Genomic DNA, 18,437 nt, shown 5'->3' on the forward strand with positions numbered 1-18,437 from the left:
ATTTGAGTTTTGATTACCGTAAATGTAAAGTCGAACCGTGCATTTCTATGGAAATCATCGTGTGCAATTGTGCATAAACAACAACAAAAAAGTTTCAAAAAATAAAGTGAGGATATGAGTATCTTCGACGAAAAGTTCGAGACAAAAAAGCGGTCTAATAAGTCAATAGTCAATAATTTATGAAAAATGATATACACATCCCAAAGGGTTACATATAAGAAGTTAAAAGTAGAAACATAGCTTATGCAGAATACTAAACATTAATTACATCAATCGACGCGTGATTTTAACATGTATTCCTAAATAACGATATATACAGCCCTTGGGACTACAAATAAGTGTTTGATGCATTTTCTAAGTTGGAATCAAATTAGAAATGCATGACAAATCATGAGTAGATCATTATAATTTATAATTGTCTTCCTCGCAACAACTTGCCAATATACCTCTTCCTAAACTAAACCAACATTTCTTTCTTTCGAAATTATCGAACATAACTTATCGCAATTTTCATTCTTCATTTGAAACTAATGAATGTCGGGTTTATTTGATTGAGATCTCCCCGATTTCAAAAAATCCGCTATTTTCCAAAAGCATAGCTTTAGCGAATGTTTAGTATAAGTAAATATTTCCACAATTCCATTGTTAGCCTCTTATATGTATGCATATGTATTCAAGAATTGTATTAAATGCTTATTTACAATTATAAGGACTACCTATATCATTACCCTTAATTTATAAACCAGTACAAGAGTTATTTTCACCACAAGGCCCATAACATCCCAATCTTTTCAACTTCATAAGAACATATAAAAACATCAATTTATAAAAATAAAAAATCAAGTTTTATTTTCACAAAAGATAACATGATCCACATGTATGGAAGAATTACTTGCAAAGAGTGGCAAGACTTCCCAAATTTCCAACCCAAACGGAGAAAAAAAAAGATAAATTACAAAATAAAAATTTATCTATCTTTCTAGTTTCTATCCACCTATTACTCATTCATTCCAAATGCAATAAACCATCTGCAACACAAAATAGTAGTACATCTTAATTCTTAACGAGGTCGATTTCTAACAACGGAAGTCGTTGTAATGCTAACGATGGAGCTCGTGCAACCAATGTTGTCCCTTTACGGCTGGATTACAAGTAACGGCTGCAAAGCATGCACCAACGAAGTCAAAACATAATCAAGTAAGCAAAGAAAGAAAAGTATATATCAATAACGGTGATTTGTGAATAGCGCAAATAAAATGGCATTTTCGTAATTAAATCGGTAGGAAAACTTTAAAAAAGGTGGAAATAAAAAAAAAAAGAAACGAAAATATTGTATTAAATAAATAAAATTTGAGGTTAAATAAATATAAATTGAAGTTTATTGAATAAATGTGAGCTTAAATGAATAAAGCATGCAACAATGAAGGCCAACGATCAATCTACTTCACTTGGTATCAGTTAGCTTACCAAATCAAGGCTGACGGGTTTCCCGTCTTCAGCGAGTATTTCAACCACAGTTCCAGATTGATCAGCCTGTGTAAAAGCATTAACAGAGAGAAAAGAAATGCAACAAGTTACAACAAGATAAATTCGAATACATTAGGATGCACGTAAAGAGGAATGTATGGACTAGGTATTCCGCGTGTATAGTACTTGTAGAACACGTTAGGATGCACCCAAAGAGGATCGTTTGGATAAAGATGGCTGTGGGGATGGCCCGGCCCGAGGCCCAACCGGAACCGGCACGAAAAAACCACGGCTCGGCACGAGCACGAAGTCGTAGGCCGGGATTGGGCCGCCTTTTTTAAGAAAAAGCACGACAAGACACGGCACAACAAAGCACGCTAAATGTAGTAAAATTAGTCTTAGGCGTGACGACCCGACCTGGCCCAACACGACAACCCATGGGCATGGGCCCCGTTTTGAAGTTTTCGTCCCGACCCGACCCAATTCAGAGTGGGTTTGGCGTGGGCCCCGCCCGGCCCACTATCTCTGCAAATTTGTAGGTGTACTCACAGATCACGGAGCTCTTGTTGCCACATGTGAGTTACACGGTGCAACTGAAGGCGGCTCCATCTCACACGCTAGCGTGCCACGGTGCTAGGGGTGCAGTGGTGCTCAGAATAAACATTGTTCAACTTACATATATGAATGCTAGTAAATAAAAAGCATAGTATATATATGGTCCATCACCCATGCACTACGTTTTTGGGAAGAAATCATAAACCAACTTGTTCTTTCCAATCAAAATAAGAGACACAATTAAATAAATTAAAATTACTATGTTTAAATATCACATTATAGCTCCCATGTCTACCTATCATGATTCTGAATTTCTGATAGTCAATATGTCATACACGTAGTACAAAATCCAGTACCAAAACATTTTCTTTCAATATATATCATATATGATGTACTAAATTTCATCACCAAATCATTTCAATGAATCAATATAAACTATATTACCTTCAGATTAAAGTATTAAATCCATTTGCCAAAAGAAACATTGAAAATTTGCCAAACAGAAAGTATTAAACCCAATTTAAAGAGTTGACGATGCTTAAAAAACACGTTTATCAAGTTTGAAGCCATACCTCAATTTCATTCATCAACTTCATGGCTTCAATAATGCAAATGACTTGTCCTTTCTGAACTTTATCTCCAACCTATGGGAAAACAGAAGAAAAAAAATGTTCACCTTGATAAAAGTTGAAAAGGATACAGAAATCTACTGTATAAATGATGGGGAATGAGAGAGCTTCAAACCCCAATCCCTCAACTCTCATTAACCGGTTATATTAGGGAATATGACAATTTAAAAAAAGAACCATGACAATTTTACTTTAGTGTTTTAATATTCTACAAACTAAAAATGTAAGAAATGCCAAATTTTAAACCAATTTACACGAAATGATTACACCATTAACAATTACCTCAAAAATTTGTCATGCTTATGTATAAGAAAACTTGGATGGAATACATGCATGGTTGACCAAAAATTATTCTTACCTATTACATGTACCTAATTACCTATATTTATTTATACGGTTACCTATATACACCATTAGAGAAACAGGAAGCACCTAAAATGTATAGTTATCCCGTGCATTAGCACGGACATATACTAGTCAAGGAATAAACAAACACACAACAAGCAATATAGACCCACCTTCACAAATGCTGGCTCGCCGGGAGCTGGACTACGGTAGAATGTGCCTGACATAGGGCTCTTAAGCGGTGGAAGTGACGGCTTTGACTTGACAGCTGGCACCGGGGCCGGTAACGCCAGAGGAGTAGGTGGTGCGGAGAGAGGAGCTGGGGAAGGTGCTACTTGAGGAGGTGATTGCATTGTCATTACATGTGTAGGATTAGGACTTTGTGTCTGTGGAATAGCCTCCCTTTTGCGGATCAATATCTCACAGTCAAATTGCTTTAACTGCAACTCTACAATGTCTCTAGAATCCACAAGCCTAGAGCATGAAAACATAGATAGTCAAAATAATATTCCAGTTTCTTTGGAAATCCAGTTGATGAAAGTAGCAAAAACTAATTTTCTTCCTTCCTCTTTATGCATTTGACAATAATAATAATAATAATAATAAAACAAAATCACAAGAAAGAAAATGGATAAGTATTAGATAGAAATGTATTGTTGTAATTCAAATTTTTATACAAGTATTACTGTTTGTGTAGCTAATCTATACTAATATTTAACAGAGGCAAGTTTGCAACAAATGTAGAGTGTCACGTGTCCCTTTCTGAAAGCATCTTACTATTTTATTTTATTTAAATTTCATGTACATTCCTTCTCCAATTCATGTCTCTTCACCACCAAAATTAATTCATGTCCTTCACCTCCAATAAATTTCATGCCCTATTGCCCTTTATCTTTTAATTTTTCTATTAATTTCAAGGAACATAGAAAACGTATTTCTATCTTCATTGTTTTCTTAGTGAAACAAGAAATAAAATACATTTACTCTTTTTTGACGATTTGAAAAATTAACACCTTTAAAACATAATAAAAGTCGTGCATGGCACGGGGTCAATACTAGTTATCTATAAATTTTCCCTTCATTCCATCCTTTTCTTCTCCCGAATCCATTTTTATAACAAATCCTTCATTTCTCCTTGCTATCCTAACCTCTCTAAAGTTGTCTCATATCTCTTACTTTATCAATTATCAGTATTATAAGTGAAAAAGAAGATAAGAAGGTTATATACTTGATAAGACCAGAAACTTGGCTCATAAATTCAGAGATTGATTCTTCTGAAGCCGACACAGTAGGGGAAGAGCCTCTTGGAAGCTCATCATTCTTTGTTTCTTGTGCTGGTGATCCAGATTTTGCTTGTGGAGTAGGCGGAACATTATTAGAACCACCCAAGGCAACCTTGAAGGACAAAAGAAGTTGGTCAAACAACAATGTTCACATTTTCATAGAGATTATAACTCAATATGACAAAAGGAGACTCACCTCGTTTAGTTGGGCCTTCACAGCGACAATGCGGCTCGAAAGAGTCTACACGGTTCACAAGTCACAACATAATCAAAAGCAATTAGTCCCATGTTATAACAATTAGGATAAACCAACAAGAAAGAAAAGCAGTAAATCAGATACACTACGATAGTTCTTAACCAGTTCCAATCTTTCGAATAATTTCTCTCTCTATCTCGATTCTCGGCATCCTTTCTCATAAATTACTCGTTTCACACACATATTTCGTGAATATCATGAATGAGACACCTTAGAGTAACTACATAAATTCTAATGACATGTGAATACGTTTTGAGCTTCTCGTGGTAGAAAATTTTCCCTTCTAGGTATAGTGGAGCTTGGATCGGAAAATGATCCTCTATATAATAACACAAGGATATGCTTTTAACCTTTCAAATTACCGAAGTACATTTCGTCCTTTAGAGGTCAATGCAGTGGATTTTTATACCTTCAAGTCTGCAACAACACTAATAATAAGGCCGTTCAACAAACAACTCACAAGTCACAACCATTTATTACTTTATTAGGGTTCCTTAAAGAGCACAACAGCGACATCACACCACTTGAACCAAAATAAACAGACCTTAAATTCGATGAATTAGATTCACTAATTGGAGTATCATGTCAAGTTGTCAACACTATAATAGTATAATCCATCACAATATGATGTCAACCCTCTAATAAATACAAATACTACTAGTTAACAATTTACTGGTATACTTGCAGAGCAGTATTATGTAACTATTTTAACTACGGATTAGCCTCATAATTGCAGTTTCGTATGTTGGAAATTCGAAAGTTTTAGCAAACGATATTTAGACTCTAATTAGAGACACTAATTGAAGTATCATGTCAACATTCTAATCCATTGCCCACTTGGGCACCCGATTTTCTAAGATTTTCTTTCGGTTGTTCATCTTATCTTAAAAAAAAATAAAAAAAAATTACACTTCTTATCTTTCAAAAAAAAAAAAAACATTCTAATCCATCACAATATACTAACATAGCGTTAAGACTGTTAAACATTGTAACTCTTTAAATATGGAGCAGCCTCTAATGGCAATGTAGAATGCTGCCAATTCGAGATTTCCAGTAAATAACCCGTGTTCGTGTACGTGTTCATAATGTACAGAATACTTCCTCCGTCTTTTAATACTCGCAACGTTTTGACTTTTGCCACTATTCATATAATCTAATTTGACTATTCTTAGTTCTTTTTATATAAGATAAAATATAGTCATGTGGGATCTTGTTAGATTCGTCTCAATTTGTATTTTCAAAATATCAACTTTTTATAATTTCTGCATAAAGAGAATTTAAGATATAAATGATCAAAGTTGTGCATTGGCATGCGTGAAACTAACAAACGTTGCGAGTATTAAAAGACGGAGGAAGTATTACATAAAGCAGCAATATACATATTGTAAACAAACAAACTGAGTCTACTAACACATTGAAAAGGCATGAACTAACTAATCAAGTTTTTTATTCATACAAAAACTACCGATTAGCAAATAACTAACCTGGAATTTAATCCAACAGCAATATTATTGAGTATTTTTATTTAATCCGCACATAACATTAATTATAGCAAATCAAATCCTACAAAATCACTAAAATCAATTGAACCCCGCAAAAACTCAAACTCAAACTCAAAATTCAACAAAAAATACCAATAAATTTGCATCCCCAAAACTAAATTCGACTTAATTAACAGATACTATCAATTTGAAAATTCATAAATTCAAAATTTTAAATTAATTAACCAATAAAAAAGAAGATAAGAAAGAGAGAAATAAACCTTCGAGAAGAGGCCAATATTGGGCTTGGCAGTGGAAGAAAAGGCAACCTTAGAAACTGAATGGTGATGATTCTGTTGAAAAGGAAGAAAATTGCAGGTGGGTGTTTCAGAAAAAACAGCTGAATTTGAAGAAGATGGCAATGAGATCGCCATTGATGGAAACTTGAATTCCTGCAAATTAATTCAATCAAATCAAATCAAAACAAGAGAGAATTGGGGGAAAGAAGATGAAGAAGGTTGTGGGTTGTTTAATTTTTTAGTTGTGGTTTGTTATTCTGCATTCGATGATATCGAAGGAGATGAGTAGATGAATATAGAACAACTCCCAAAAAGAGGAGCTTCGATAATACCTATGTTAATTGTTAACTCGCTTAAGTGTAGTGTTTAATGTGTCGCATTCTCGTATGAGCCAACAAAAGGCACACTCTTTATTTGTTTTTTTAAAAAAAAAACTAGTTTTTAGCTCGTGCTATGCACGATAATGAACTAATCAAATATTCGACCGTTTATGAAATACGGAGTATTAATGTTTTGAACGTAAATAACATTAATGAAAAATATATGGGGAGTCGTGAAAAAACGCAAAAGTAAATTAGGATTTCAAGGGCTAATCAATAAGAAAAAAGGAAAAAAAAAACATAGAAAATCGAGGAGTTGACACGTGGCGAACAAAACATTGTGTTTTAAAATATTAGTATAGATAAGAAAATTAATTTAAGGATTTTTGTGAATAACAACTAGTTTAGTACTCGTGCGTCGTACGTTATATAGTTAACTTCTTGTGAAGTTGTGAATGTGTAATTAGTGATATTTTTACTAATGAGGTCTTAGCATAGTGGTGAACACTGAGAGTCTGTGTATAATAGCTCTCGAATTCGAATCTCTCCACCCCCATATTTGTAATTTGTATCAGGGACGGATCTTAGTTTGTGTTGGGGTGGGTCTGGCCCCACCGGACGAAAATTTATGTAGTGTATTTTTAGTTATGGAAATTTGTGTATAATTGTATAATTACATTGGCAACTTTTGTGTAAGACCGCCTTATCGAAAAGACCACTTTGATTGTTTAACTAATTGGTTGCATTGCCTAACTAATTGGTTTCAGTGCTTAACTAATTAGTTTCAGTACTTAACTAATTGATTACATTGCATAACTAATTGATTTATTGTTTAACTAATTGGTTTCATTACTTAACTTATATGACACCAATGTGGTCTTTTGTGTAAGATCGTCTTATATAAAAGTTTGTATAATTACATAGTATATTGCTTAATTTTTTTCTACCCCCGGTAAAATTGGTCAATATCCGCCACTGATTTGTGTTGCCAATTATGGCTCAAACAAAAACAATGGCCCTTGCTTTATTTTAAGTCGTGGCTTGGGATTGAGAAATGAGAAGACGAGATATAGAATTCGCGTGTAATATTGGTTGGGAACGGGAAAGGAAGTATGGATTGGGATTTAAAATAACCTAATGCAGGACTTGTAACATGTTTCGATTCAAAACTCCTAAAATTTTAACATGATAACATGTGTGTTGCAATTATGCCCACCTCTAATTGGAAATATATTGCAAATTTACCCAAATGTCTTTATAATACATAGGCTTTTGTAAGAAAGTATATAATGTGTCATGTGGCGCTCACCTTATCATCCCCACTAGGGACACTTTGAGGGTGAGTTCTCCTTATCATCACCTCACTCTTAAAGTGTTTAGTTTGCTAACTTGGGCGGGTTGACCCGTGAGGGGTTCTGACCCGGTAGGGCATTTCATCTTACCTTCAACAAATCTATACCTAGTATTTTAAAAGGAAAACCATAGGTTATTAGAAGCCATATGGCATCTCATTATTAGAAGCCATGTGGCATCTCTCCTTTCATCCATCATTTTGTTTTTTGTTTTTTTCAATTTTTCTTTATTGTTTCTATGTTTTACAACTTCTAATGCCTCTTCCACTTCATTTTCCTGATTCAACATCAAGTTATTAATAGTCTACTATACTTATTAGTCTCTTCCACTCCACCACTTTAACATCCAATATTTATTCATCATTATAATTTTTATATTTTTGCAACCTTTAAATTACACCTCTATTTAATTCATATGTTACCAAAAATCACAAGTACTCACTAATTAAAACTTCAAAAGACATGTGAACAACCAATATACAACCGCCCGTTCTTTGAACGGGCTTAAAAGCTAGTTAATAAAGAAAATTTGGTGCTCTCCTCTTGCAATTGGACACATGTCATTCATATATTATCCAAAAATTAGAAAATACAAGATTTTGACCCATAAACTCATGATTTGAACACTAATGATGTATCCACTTGTCTATGCAATATTACATGTTATCTTTTTGCAATTGGAGATCACTCGAACCTAAAAACTAGTTGGTAAACTATAATGTGTTGCGTTTTGAACTGTCACATCATATTTTTAAGTTAAAACACTTTGTACCTTGCAAAACAAAAAATAAACAAATAAAACTTTTTATTACACCTGTCATAATTTACTCTGAATTATTTTTTCATTTTTTCAATCCAGCGTTTAGCTTATTTAAGCTACAACAACTTATAACTACATACGACGTATCTTCTTCCCCCATTGGTAAGGTCGTAGCTACATATTTTATGTCCATTGCAAGCAGATCCTTATGTTAAGTTGTTTTTATTTTCATTCCCTAACATATCCCCATTTTCATTCCCACCTAACACACATAGAAAATGAACATGTTACTAGGACATAAATTCTCATTTCCAACAACATTTGTCAAACACACAAAAGGCAAGAGGTGTAACAAATTACCTGAACGGAAATTGAATTCTCTACTCGATCAAGTTAAAAAAAAGAAAAACTTGATCAAAATGAGCTCAACTCGCCACCCCAATCCACAAAGAATCCGGGATTTGACCAAATAATTCGACCATTCAACATGTCTATTACGTATTATAGTATTCGTTATGTTAATTTTCTCCCATGCCTAAAAAGTCTAATCTAATTCCCCGCAACATTAGGGAATTTTGTCACACTCGCGCGCATCGATCTGAACCGAAAACCGACCCAATCTATTGGTCCGAAACATGTGCACTTTTTGGCACTAACCCCGCAACCCGGTCCCGCACAGTAGACCTGTCAAAAACTGACTCCGTAAAACCGTAACCCGATCACGCGCAGTAGAGCTGTCAAAAATTGACCCGAGCAAGGCCGTAACTAGGGATGACAATGGGTCCAAGACCCGATCCAGATCCGATTGGACCCGGTCCATTTTTAAGGGTCTGGGTCCAAAAAAATTAGACCCTGTGGATCTGGGGCGGATCTGGGTCTTTGTTCAATGGGGCGGGTCTGGGTTCGGGTCCAAGAATTAAAGATCCAGATCCGGTGCAGATCCGACCCACAGACCCATATATATAATTTTTTAAAAAAATATTAAAATTTAAATATAATTCAAGCTTTACGCGCTAAACTTTATTAAGTTCTTATGATACTAAACTATTTAAAAATTATTTGACGTGACATATAAATAATAATATTAGAAACTTTAAATACTTATTGTATTACAAGGCTAATATGATTTTTTTTTCTAAACAAAATTAATGAATATTCCATATTTAGTGGTTTTATTAAAGCAACATTACGTTTACATACAAGAAATGGGCAAAAAAATTACGTAATATAAGAAAAATGAGAGACAAATTTTTTTGGAAAACAAATACACTTAGACCCACTTAGGATCCAGATCCGACCCTAGACCCATTAGACCCAGTGGAGCTAGGTCTGGATCTGATTTTTTTGGACCCAACGGATCTGGGTCGGATCTGGATCCACCACTTAAAAAGCGGGTCTGGGTCTGGATCCTGTCGGACCCGGTCCAGATCCGACCCATTGCCATCCCTAGCCGTAACCCCATTCTATACGGTAGAGCTGTAAAAATTGACTATGTAAAATCGTAACCCGGTCCCACACGACAAATTTCAGAGCTGTTAAAAATTGACCCGAGTAAGGCCGTAAGCCGGTCCCGCGCGGTGTAATGTTAGGTGCCATATCCAATAATTTTGACCAACTTTCATTTTCGTAACAACAACACGACCACCACGCTTACAACCCACGTCTTCTCCAATCCTCCATACTAACACCACACCACTCTCTCTCCACCATTACTCAACCTCCATTTCCCCCTCCTCAAGCTCACTCTCTCATCAACAATGGCGTCCTCTCCTTCTTCTTCCACCTCCTCCTCTTTCGACGAATTCGACGACGATTCCTTCGAGCACACTCTCCTCGTAGTCAGAGAAGTCTCCATCTTCAAGATCCCTCCTCGTTCAACCTCCGGCGGGTACAAGTGCGGCGAATGGCTCCAATCCGATAAGATCTGGTCCGGCCGTCTTCGCGTCGTTTCCTGCAAAACTCGCGCCGAAATTCGACTCGAAGATCCGATTTCCGGCGATCTATTCGCCGCTTGTTTCGTTTACCCTGGCCTTCGCGATCAATCGGTTGAGCCTGCGCTCGATTCTAGCCGTTACTTTGTGCTTAAGATCGAGGATGGAACTGGTAAGCATGCTTTCATAGGGTTAGGGTTTGCGGAACGTAATGAAGCTTTTGATTTCAATGTTGCGTTGTCTGATCATGAGAAACACGTTAAAAGAGAGAGTGAGAAAGAGGTTTCTGCTGCTACTGATGGTGATGAGAATTCTATTGATATCCACCCTGCTGTTAATCATAGATTAAAGGTATTTGGCAAACTTTTGAGCTTCATTTTAATTATTAGTACTCAATTGATGGAATTGATTGGAAATTATGATGTTTAAGTTGGTCTCATTGGTTAATTGTTAGTTATTTTGAGTAAGTTTAAAGATTAAAGGTATTTGATCAACAGTAATTCTGTTTTTGTGATCACATTTTCACAATTTTGAGGTGTGTACTTCATTTTCATTATTGTGATTCATAAGTTCAAAGCACGATTGAAGTACAAACAGGGGATGATAGGAATTCGGATTGTGTAAGAGGGAAGTCAAGTAAAGATCTGGTGTTTACTTTGATCAATCAGGTTTTGATTTGTTTGTGATTGAAAATGGTATAATTTATTGGAAAGTGAAGGTACAATGCTTAACTTTTGATTAGGATCAAGTGATGAGATAATCAAAGATGTGATGGACCTTGATCTCGTTGCTTGAGGATGCTCATGGCTGATTTGGTTGGGGGGGGGGGAGGTGGGTTTTTAGTGTTTGGCATTGAAGTATGAGGTGTATTAGTGATCAGCTAATTAAAATCTCAAGAAATGCTGCTAGTGGTAGAATTACATTAAGTAATAAATATTGCAGTCGACTCCAGTGTAGATTTAAAAGTGGATTAAGTTTTATGGAATTTAAGTTTCATTTATGAACTTTGATGGTTAAAGACTTGAAAACGGGATGCAATGTTGACTTGTTGAGGCTTCCTGCTTGTTACCTAGATGTGAAACAAAAAACTTGGATCTTTTATTCTTGTTTGGATAAGCAAAATTGGGGAGAAAGGGAGGGGCGCCGGGCGCAAGCTCCCTTATTTGGGTAAAAGGTTGGGGAAGGAAGGGGAGGGCGATGGAGGGATTCATTTTCCCTCCCTGTTTAATAAACATCATCCCTTTAAAATTGGAGAGATTTGGAGGAAAAATGCAACTCACCTCCCTTCTATCTTACTATCCAAACACACTGTAAATATGTTAAAAGAGTAGTGTATTGTTAAGTGGAAGAGCAAGATGCAAAAGAAAGCCTAGGTAACTTTTGGTTGTTATTTGCTAGAATCTGAAGTATGCTTTGTCAAATACGGAGTATATATTCTGCAGTTTATGTCATTGGAAATTTGGAGTCAAATTTCCTGAATTTGAGGTGGTAAAGAAGCAGTTGAATTAGTGCTAGATAGATGTGATGATTAGCAGTTTTAACTTATTTCTGTACAATATTGCCATGCTGGCACTTTTTGGTTTGCGATTTGTGAAGCATACAAACAATTTGAAGGAAGAGGAACATTAATTGTTGAATCTTAGTTTTAGGCTTTTGGATAGCTCACCAACTGAATGACCTCTTGGTCGTGTTCCTTAGGTGATTAATAAATTAGCTAGGATGAATCTTTTAAGTCTTATTAGTGTGTTTAGTGGATATTAGATAGTCACTGATAACACTGAAAATTTAAGACAGAGAGTGGTTATCTGGTAGTTTGCCTGGGGATTAAACTCGTGCGCTGTCACAGGGATGCACTGATAACGTACCTCTGAACCTGCTTTCCCCTTCTCTTCTCTCTTGCTGGCCATGATTGTTTATGCACATGTAAATGTGTATTGTCTCTTTACTGAATTGTGAATCCAAGTGGATGACTTTGATGGTCTTGGAAACATTGGTGCCATCAATTAGAACTTGATTACTCTTGCTGTATGGTATTACATAGGAGTGATTGGTAGCTTAAGAACTTTATGTCTTTATCAATAAAACAACAAACATAATGGTCAGTGGTACAAGTTCATGTTATATGTAGTTCTATTACACTTCATGGAGGTTATAAATCTCAGGGTTTTAAACTCTGTACCTCTCCCCTCCCCTTTTAAAACAAGTCTAAAAGGAATGAGCTTCTTTTGTTTTTTCCATTAATTATGAGCATATATAAGTTTTAATCTTCAAAGGTTCTGTTATCTTTGTTAAGTTACAATATTTGATGGAATCTGACGTACCTTTTTCTACTGCTATATTTTGGCCATTTAGTTTGGCTAGCTTACAATCTTTTCAAACCTATTAGTTTATGATTTAGGCAATTTGTCCTCAATATAAAACCGGGAGCGATGCTTGACAGTAAAGCATGAAATTTGAGATTCATGATGTTGGCAGGGGTTTAAATAGCTGTAACGGAGATTTGTTTTCTCACAAGCTCATATTCTTCTTATTTTGTGTATACATGGCAGGAAGGTGAAACCATTCGGATAAATGTGAAGCATAAACTGGCGAGCGGAACAGGTATGCTTTCTTCTGGGAATAAGTCTGTGGGGCTTGCTCCACCACCAAATGGGTCTGGTAACCCAAAACCTTTGGGCCTTGCTCCACCTCCAAGTGGGCCGGGGAAGATTCGTTCAGTACTTCCACCTCCACCAAATGACCCTGCTATCACTAGGATGACTTCTAATCCCAAAGGCTCAAAGGAAAGTGCAAGACATGCTGTGGACCCTTTGTCTGATTTTTCACAACTTGAGGTAAGTCTCTCAACATAGATGCACTTTTTTCTCTGTTGCACCAAGTTTATTTCGCAGTTGACTTCATTGTTTAAGTAGCTACACTTGTTTTACAAAAACTTGCCTAAAGTACATGCTATAATTATGCTTTACTCTACTTTTTCAAAGTATCTACCTACCCCCAAACTAAAGTAAAAACACTATTACAAAGTATAAGAACGGAAATCACGATTCAGGTACCGGCACATATGACATAATAAATTGCAGGGGGCCTGTAAACTTTGTAATTCCACAGAGGTACTATCCAACTTCAGAATCGTTAAGGTACCCGTACTACCAGGTTAACACTTTGTTTGGGTTCTTAGATGGAGAGAAAGGGAAGGAAGGGAAAGGGAGGGGAAACAAGTTCTCTTTTTTGGATAAGGGGTTGGGGGAAGGAATAGGCATTCTTCAAAATTGGAGAAATTTGGAAGGAAAACAAAGCTCTACTTTACCCCTCCTCTTCCCCTCCCTTTCTTTAACTTTCTTTCTATCCAAACAAAGTTTGATATTGTCAATATGACACTTTACTTAGTTAGCATTCATGGTCTATTCCGTAATAATGCTTTCATGGTTATAACTTTTCAAGTGACGATACTCTGTATATCCTTTTTTTTATGTTGAATTTGTTACCATATTTCAAAGCACATGTTGACTCAACGGACGGGTTGAGTTGTTCACACTGTAAGGTGGCATCAAGACTAATGGTCTATTTCGTAATAATACTTCATGGCTACAACTTACAACTTCTCAAGTGACTATACTCAGTATATCCCTCTTTTTTTTTAGGATGAACCTTATCTTTTATGTTTGTTGCCATATTTAAAAGAACATGTTGCTAGTTCAGTATACTTATTTTGCGTTGTATTTGACGCAATCTGCAGAGGAATCTTCCTTCTAAAACTGGATCTGGGACAACAAATGTGAGTGCTGCTGGGTGGGCTGCATTTTGAATGTGTAACTCCATCTCCATTGTTGTGTACTACATATTATGTATTACTATTAGAATGTTGTTTACAAGACGAGAGAACAGCGCGCCTATGCGTGTGCGCGCGCGAGAGAGGGAGAGACTTACAACCGGGAGGAGGTTCTTTATTGAGTTATTATTGATTTTTTACCAATTTATTCATAATAATACATCGAAATATATGTTTATAAACTTCAGGGATCCTATTATATGGCTACTGTTACGTGTGATGCACTCTTTTTATGTGTCTATTGTGTATGTTGCTATGTGCTAGGGCATCAGATAAGATATACAAGTACTTCCTAGCTGGTTAGGAATATTGGCTGTGTTTTCAGGTTTCAGTAGAGTTGCATATGCATCTATTATGAATCAGAAATGAGGAGAAACGACTAAAGATGGCCGTGTGCGGGGCTTCGGGCTGAGCCCACGGGCCGGACCCGAACCAGGCCCACTCGGCTTGGCGCATGGCAGGGCTGAAAAGTTCAAAACAGGGCCCAGGCCCACAGGCTTTCTTGCCGGGTCGTCGTGTCTAAGCCTAATTTTACTAAATTTAGCGTGCTTTGTCGTGGCGGGTCGAGTAGTGTTGTGTCTTTTCGTGCTTTTTCCAAAAAAATCGACCCAGGCCCGGCCCATGGCCCACGATTTTGTGCTCGTGTCGGGCCGTACTTGCTCCTAAAATACACATTGCAAAAAGCTGACTTTTTTTAAAAAAAATCTTGCATATTGAGACCTTTTTTAAAAAAATTCTTGCATATTGAGACGACGTTAACAAGATCGTACATGACTACTTTCTTAAATATAATGTACAAATAATGGTCAAAGTGGAATTGTAAATAATTTGAAATTTGAAATTGTAACAATTAGTTCGAAACATGGGAAATACGTATTTGTTTCGGGTTGATTTAAGTAAACCTCTGATTGATAAAGAAATAATGAACTTTGTTTCATAGTCCATCTCTAACACAAAAGATTGTTTATGGATTAAATTCTACTACGTATTAGATTATGAATTGGTTTTTAATCAGAATTAAATTAGAAAAAAAAAAAAAAACTTAAACTTAAACTAATTATCACAGCAACAACAACGGTCCTAATCTAATTAGAATTTTATAGTGTCCAAAACCCCTATTGTTTTTTTTTACTAGATTGAATTATATCTTGTCTTATGGTAAAAAAACCATGAACATATACTTCCTCTTAGCTTAATTAGGCGACTTAATTACAATTTGAATCTAATAGAGAATGTAATTCTCCTAGAGTCCTATTTGACTGCCATATGACTTCGAGCATCCTATATAAATATAGTCCATGCTAGTTCTTAGTCTCACCATCCATCAATCTAAAAGTAAAGCTAGATCTTCCATTGATAAACCCTATAAGCCAATTACAATGGCTCGTCTACTCTCCTTCTCTCTTTTCGCTCTCGCCGTCCTCGTCGTCTCAGCAGCTTCTTCTGCACCAGCACCTGTCACAGGTAATTCACCTGCTGTAGCACCAGCAGGTGAGTCACGTGCTACATCTTTCGTAAGAAAAACCTGTGACGACGCAACCTACATTAGCCTATGTTTAGACACCCTCCTCCCTAACGCGGCCCGCATCAACCTCCACCCGAAAAAAGCCGCCCGTCTCGCCATCATGGCCACCATATCCGGTGTCCAAACCGCCGCCAGCAAACTCCAAAACCAATCCAAAAAACCCAAGCTCCGGGCCCACGAAGTCGCCGCCTTGAACGAATGCACCACGATGGTCATGGACTCGGTCCTCGGGTTGAACCAAGCGTTGGAAGAAACCCAACACTTGGGTGGTGGAAGTAAGAGTGATAAGCAAGCCAAGAGGGTTAGCATGGAGGAGCACGTGAGCAATGTGGTTGATGCTGCTAACACGTGCGTGAATAATATGCATGTTGTAAATGCTAGAGATGTGTTGTTAATCAGAGTTGAGGATGTTTTGGAACCACTTGTTGAGCTTGCTACAAACGCTGTTGATCTCATTCATCGCATGCAATTTTAAACTTATCTATATATATATATATATAATATATATATTAATCCTATACATAATTAATTAGTAATTAGTTTAATACGTAGTATAAGTTTAATATATAATATTAGTTTAAATTCTTTGTTTTTAGTTACTTAATAGTTTGGATTAGTTGATGTTAAGGGAATACTTTTAATGAATAAAGAATATGTTTTTATTATTGTTTGTTTCTCTTCAATTTCAACTATGTCAGTGGGCTGCATTTTGAATGTGTAACTCCATTGGTGCACTCCTTTTATATGGCTATTATGTATGTGGCTATGTGATATGGCATCAGATAATATATACTTCCGCTTTTCACGTTTGTCAATGCATATTTTGACTAATTAACATACTTAATTACCGATAAGTAACAATTATAAAAATTAATTTTCACAAAATATACATTAAGACGAATTTAACAAGGACCCCACGCGAATAATGCAAAAAAAAAAGTGTTTCAACTATCTTGAAGCGGATGAAGTACTTCCTAGCTAGTTAGGAATGTTGGTTGTGTTTTTAGGTTTCAGAAGAGTTTTTATTTATTATTTATTTTTTTGACGGGGAAGAATAATATCATTAATAATCAGTCATATGACATCTACAATGATAAAATAAATCTCGCAATCTGTGCACAAATTGTTCCATATGCATCTCTTATGAATAAGAAGTGAAAAGAAACGACCCTACTAATATAATTCAACTTTGGCAAAAAGGATAAAGGAAATCCACCCCTAAAGAACCCTTCTATTTAGAATTAGATATATTGGGTAAGGTTTTTATTTTTTATAACTCTAGTAATATTGTAACTCGGTAAGCTAATCTTGCAAATAAGTATGAAGAAAGGAAGTTGAAGGCTTTGCTAAGTAACACTAGTGCTTATGCACGCGATGTTTGTGTGTGATATAGAATTTGGTTTATATATATATTATTATTATTATAAAAATTAATAATGTGAGTAAAACATTAGGGATATCAACGAGCCGATACGCTCGTGAACAAGCTCGGTCAAAGCTTGTTTATTGGTAAATAAACGAGCTTGAACAAAAAAATTAAGCTCGTTTAATAAATAATACTAGTTCGAACAACCTAGTGTTTCGCGAACAACTCGTTCATGTTCTTTTCCAAGCTCGTTCGATTATAAACTCGTTCAAGCTCGTTTATATTAACTTTTTAAAAATATATCTATATTAAATGTAATAAAATATTAACATACTATATATTGATGATATTATCCATATAATTATGCTAAAATTAAGTTAGGAAATCAACTATATACTAGTATACTACCCAAACTTCCAAAACCATATATGTTTACTATTCGTATTTCTTCAATCAAGGATATATTAAAATTCTTAAAGGTCAAAACCCTTAAGTTTATGTTTTATAACTTTTTAAAATAATATTTCTTTTATTAATATGATCGTTTAAATTTCATCTTTCTTGTTTCTTAAGACTCGTTTGTTAAAAGCTCGTTTATGTGACATGGCGTGGTTCTAGTGCTAAAATAGGGTGACATGTGACACGTATACTTTGTTATTAACGCCTTTTAATATATATAGATTGATCTTTAATCTTTTTTTTTTATAAACAAATTAATTCATTGATAAAAAGTCATACGACATCTACATAAAGATTTAAATCTAACAAATACATAACAATCGAATCAAATAAAAACTTCCTTTCACCATAGCTACGATCGTAGTATATCAAACATTCTGTATACCCTATTTTATATCGCTGTGATTACAGCCTTCATTGACGAGGGGGTCTATATATAGATCTGTTATAGCCGTGACAAATATGATTTCCGTCTGATTGTAGTCGAAAGATTGACATCCTCTTCGATCCCGCATAAATCTTTACCAAAGAAACAACCTGAACTAAACTAAACACACAAAACTTAACTAGAAACAAACCC

General features: G+C 35.6%; 3 protein-coding genes across 3 annotated transcripts; 2 read left to right on the forward strand and 1 right to left on the reverse strand.

Annotated features, from left to right (window-relative positions):
* Nucleotides 1-808: 808 nt before the first annotated feature.
* Nucleotides 809-6,673, reverse strand: LOC110784379 (biotin carboxyl carrier protein of acetyl-CoA carboxylase 1, chloroplastic). The gene is made up of 7 exons (XM_021988836.2): nucleotides 6,298-6,673; nucleotides 4,476-4,520; nucleotides 4,225-4,391; nucleotides 3,170-3,470; nucleotides 2,595-2,666; nucleotides 1,468-1,533; nucleotides 809-1,159 (listed from the first exon to the last, which is right to left on the reverse strand). Exons 1-7 carry the CDS (start codon nucleotides 6,448-6,450, stop codon nucleotides 1,136-1,138), a joined length of 828 nt encoding a protein of 275 aa, XP_021844528.1. The 5' UTR covers nucleotides 6,451-6,673; the 3' UTR covers nucleotides 809-1,135.
* A 3,684-nt stretch (nucleotides 6,674-10,357) lies between these two features.
* On the forward strand, nucleotides 10,358-14,746 carry LOC110784370 (uncharacterized protein At1g03900). Its single transcript, XM_021988824.2, has 3 exons — nucleotides 10,358-11,029; nucleotides 13,228-13,512; nucleotides 14,415-14,746. The coding sequence occupies exons 1-3, from the start codon at nucleotides 10,505-10,507 to the stop codon at nucleotides 14,481-14,483; spliced, it is 879 nt and encodes a 292-aa protein (XP_021844516.1). The 5' UTR covers nucleotides 10,358-10,504; the 3' UTR covers nucleotides 14,484-14,746.
* Nucleotides 14,747-15,886: 1,140 nt separating this feature from the next.
* On the forward strand, nucleotides 15,887-16,507 carry LOC110782062 (pectinesterase inhibitor 11-like). The gene has a single exon (XM_021986132.1). The coding sequence runs from the start codon at nucleotides 15,887-15,889 to the stop codon at nucleotides 16,505-16,507; it is 621 nt and encodes a 206-aa protein (XP_021841824.1).
* The last annotated feature ends 1,930 nt before the right edge of the window (nucleotides 16,508-18,437 follow it).

Source organism: Spinacia oleracea, chromosome 5, assembly GCF_020520425.1.
Source record: "Spinacia oleracea cultivar Varoflay chromosome 5, BTI_SOV_V1, whole genome shotgun sequence".
Taxonomy (NCBI): Eukaryota; Viridiplantae; Streptophyta; class Magnoliopsida; order Caryophyllales; family Amaranthaceae; genus Spinacia; species Spinacia oleracea.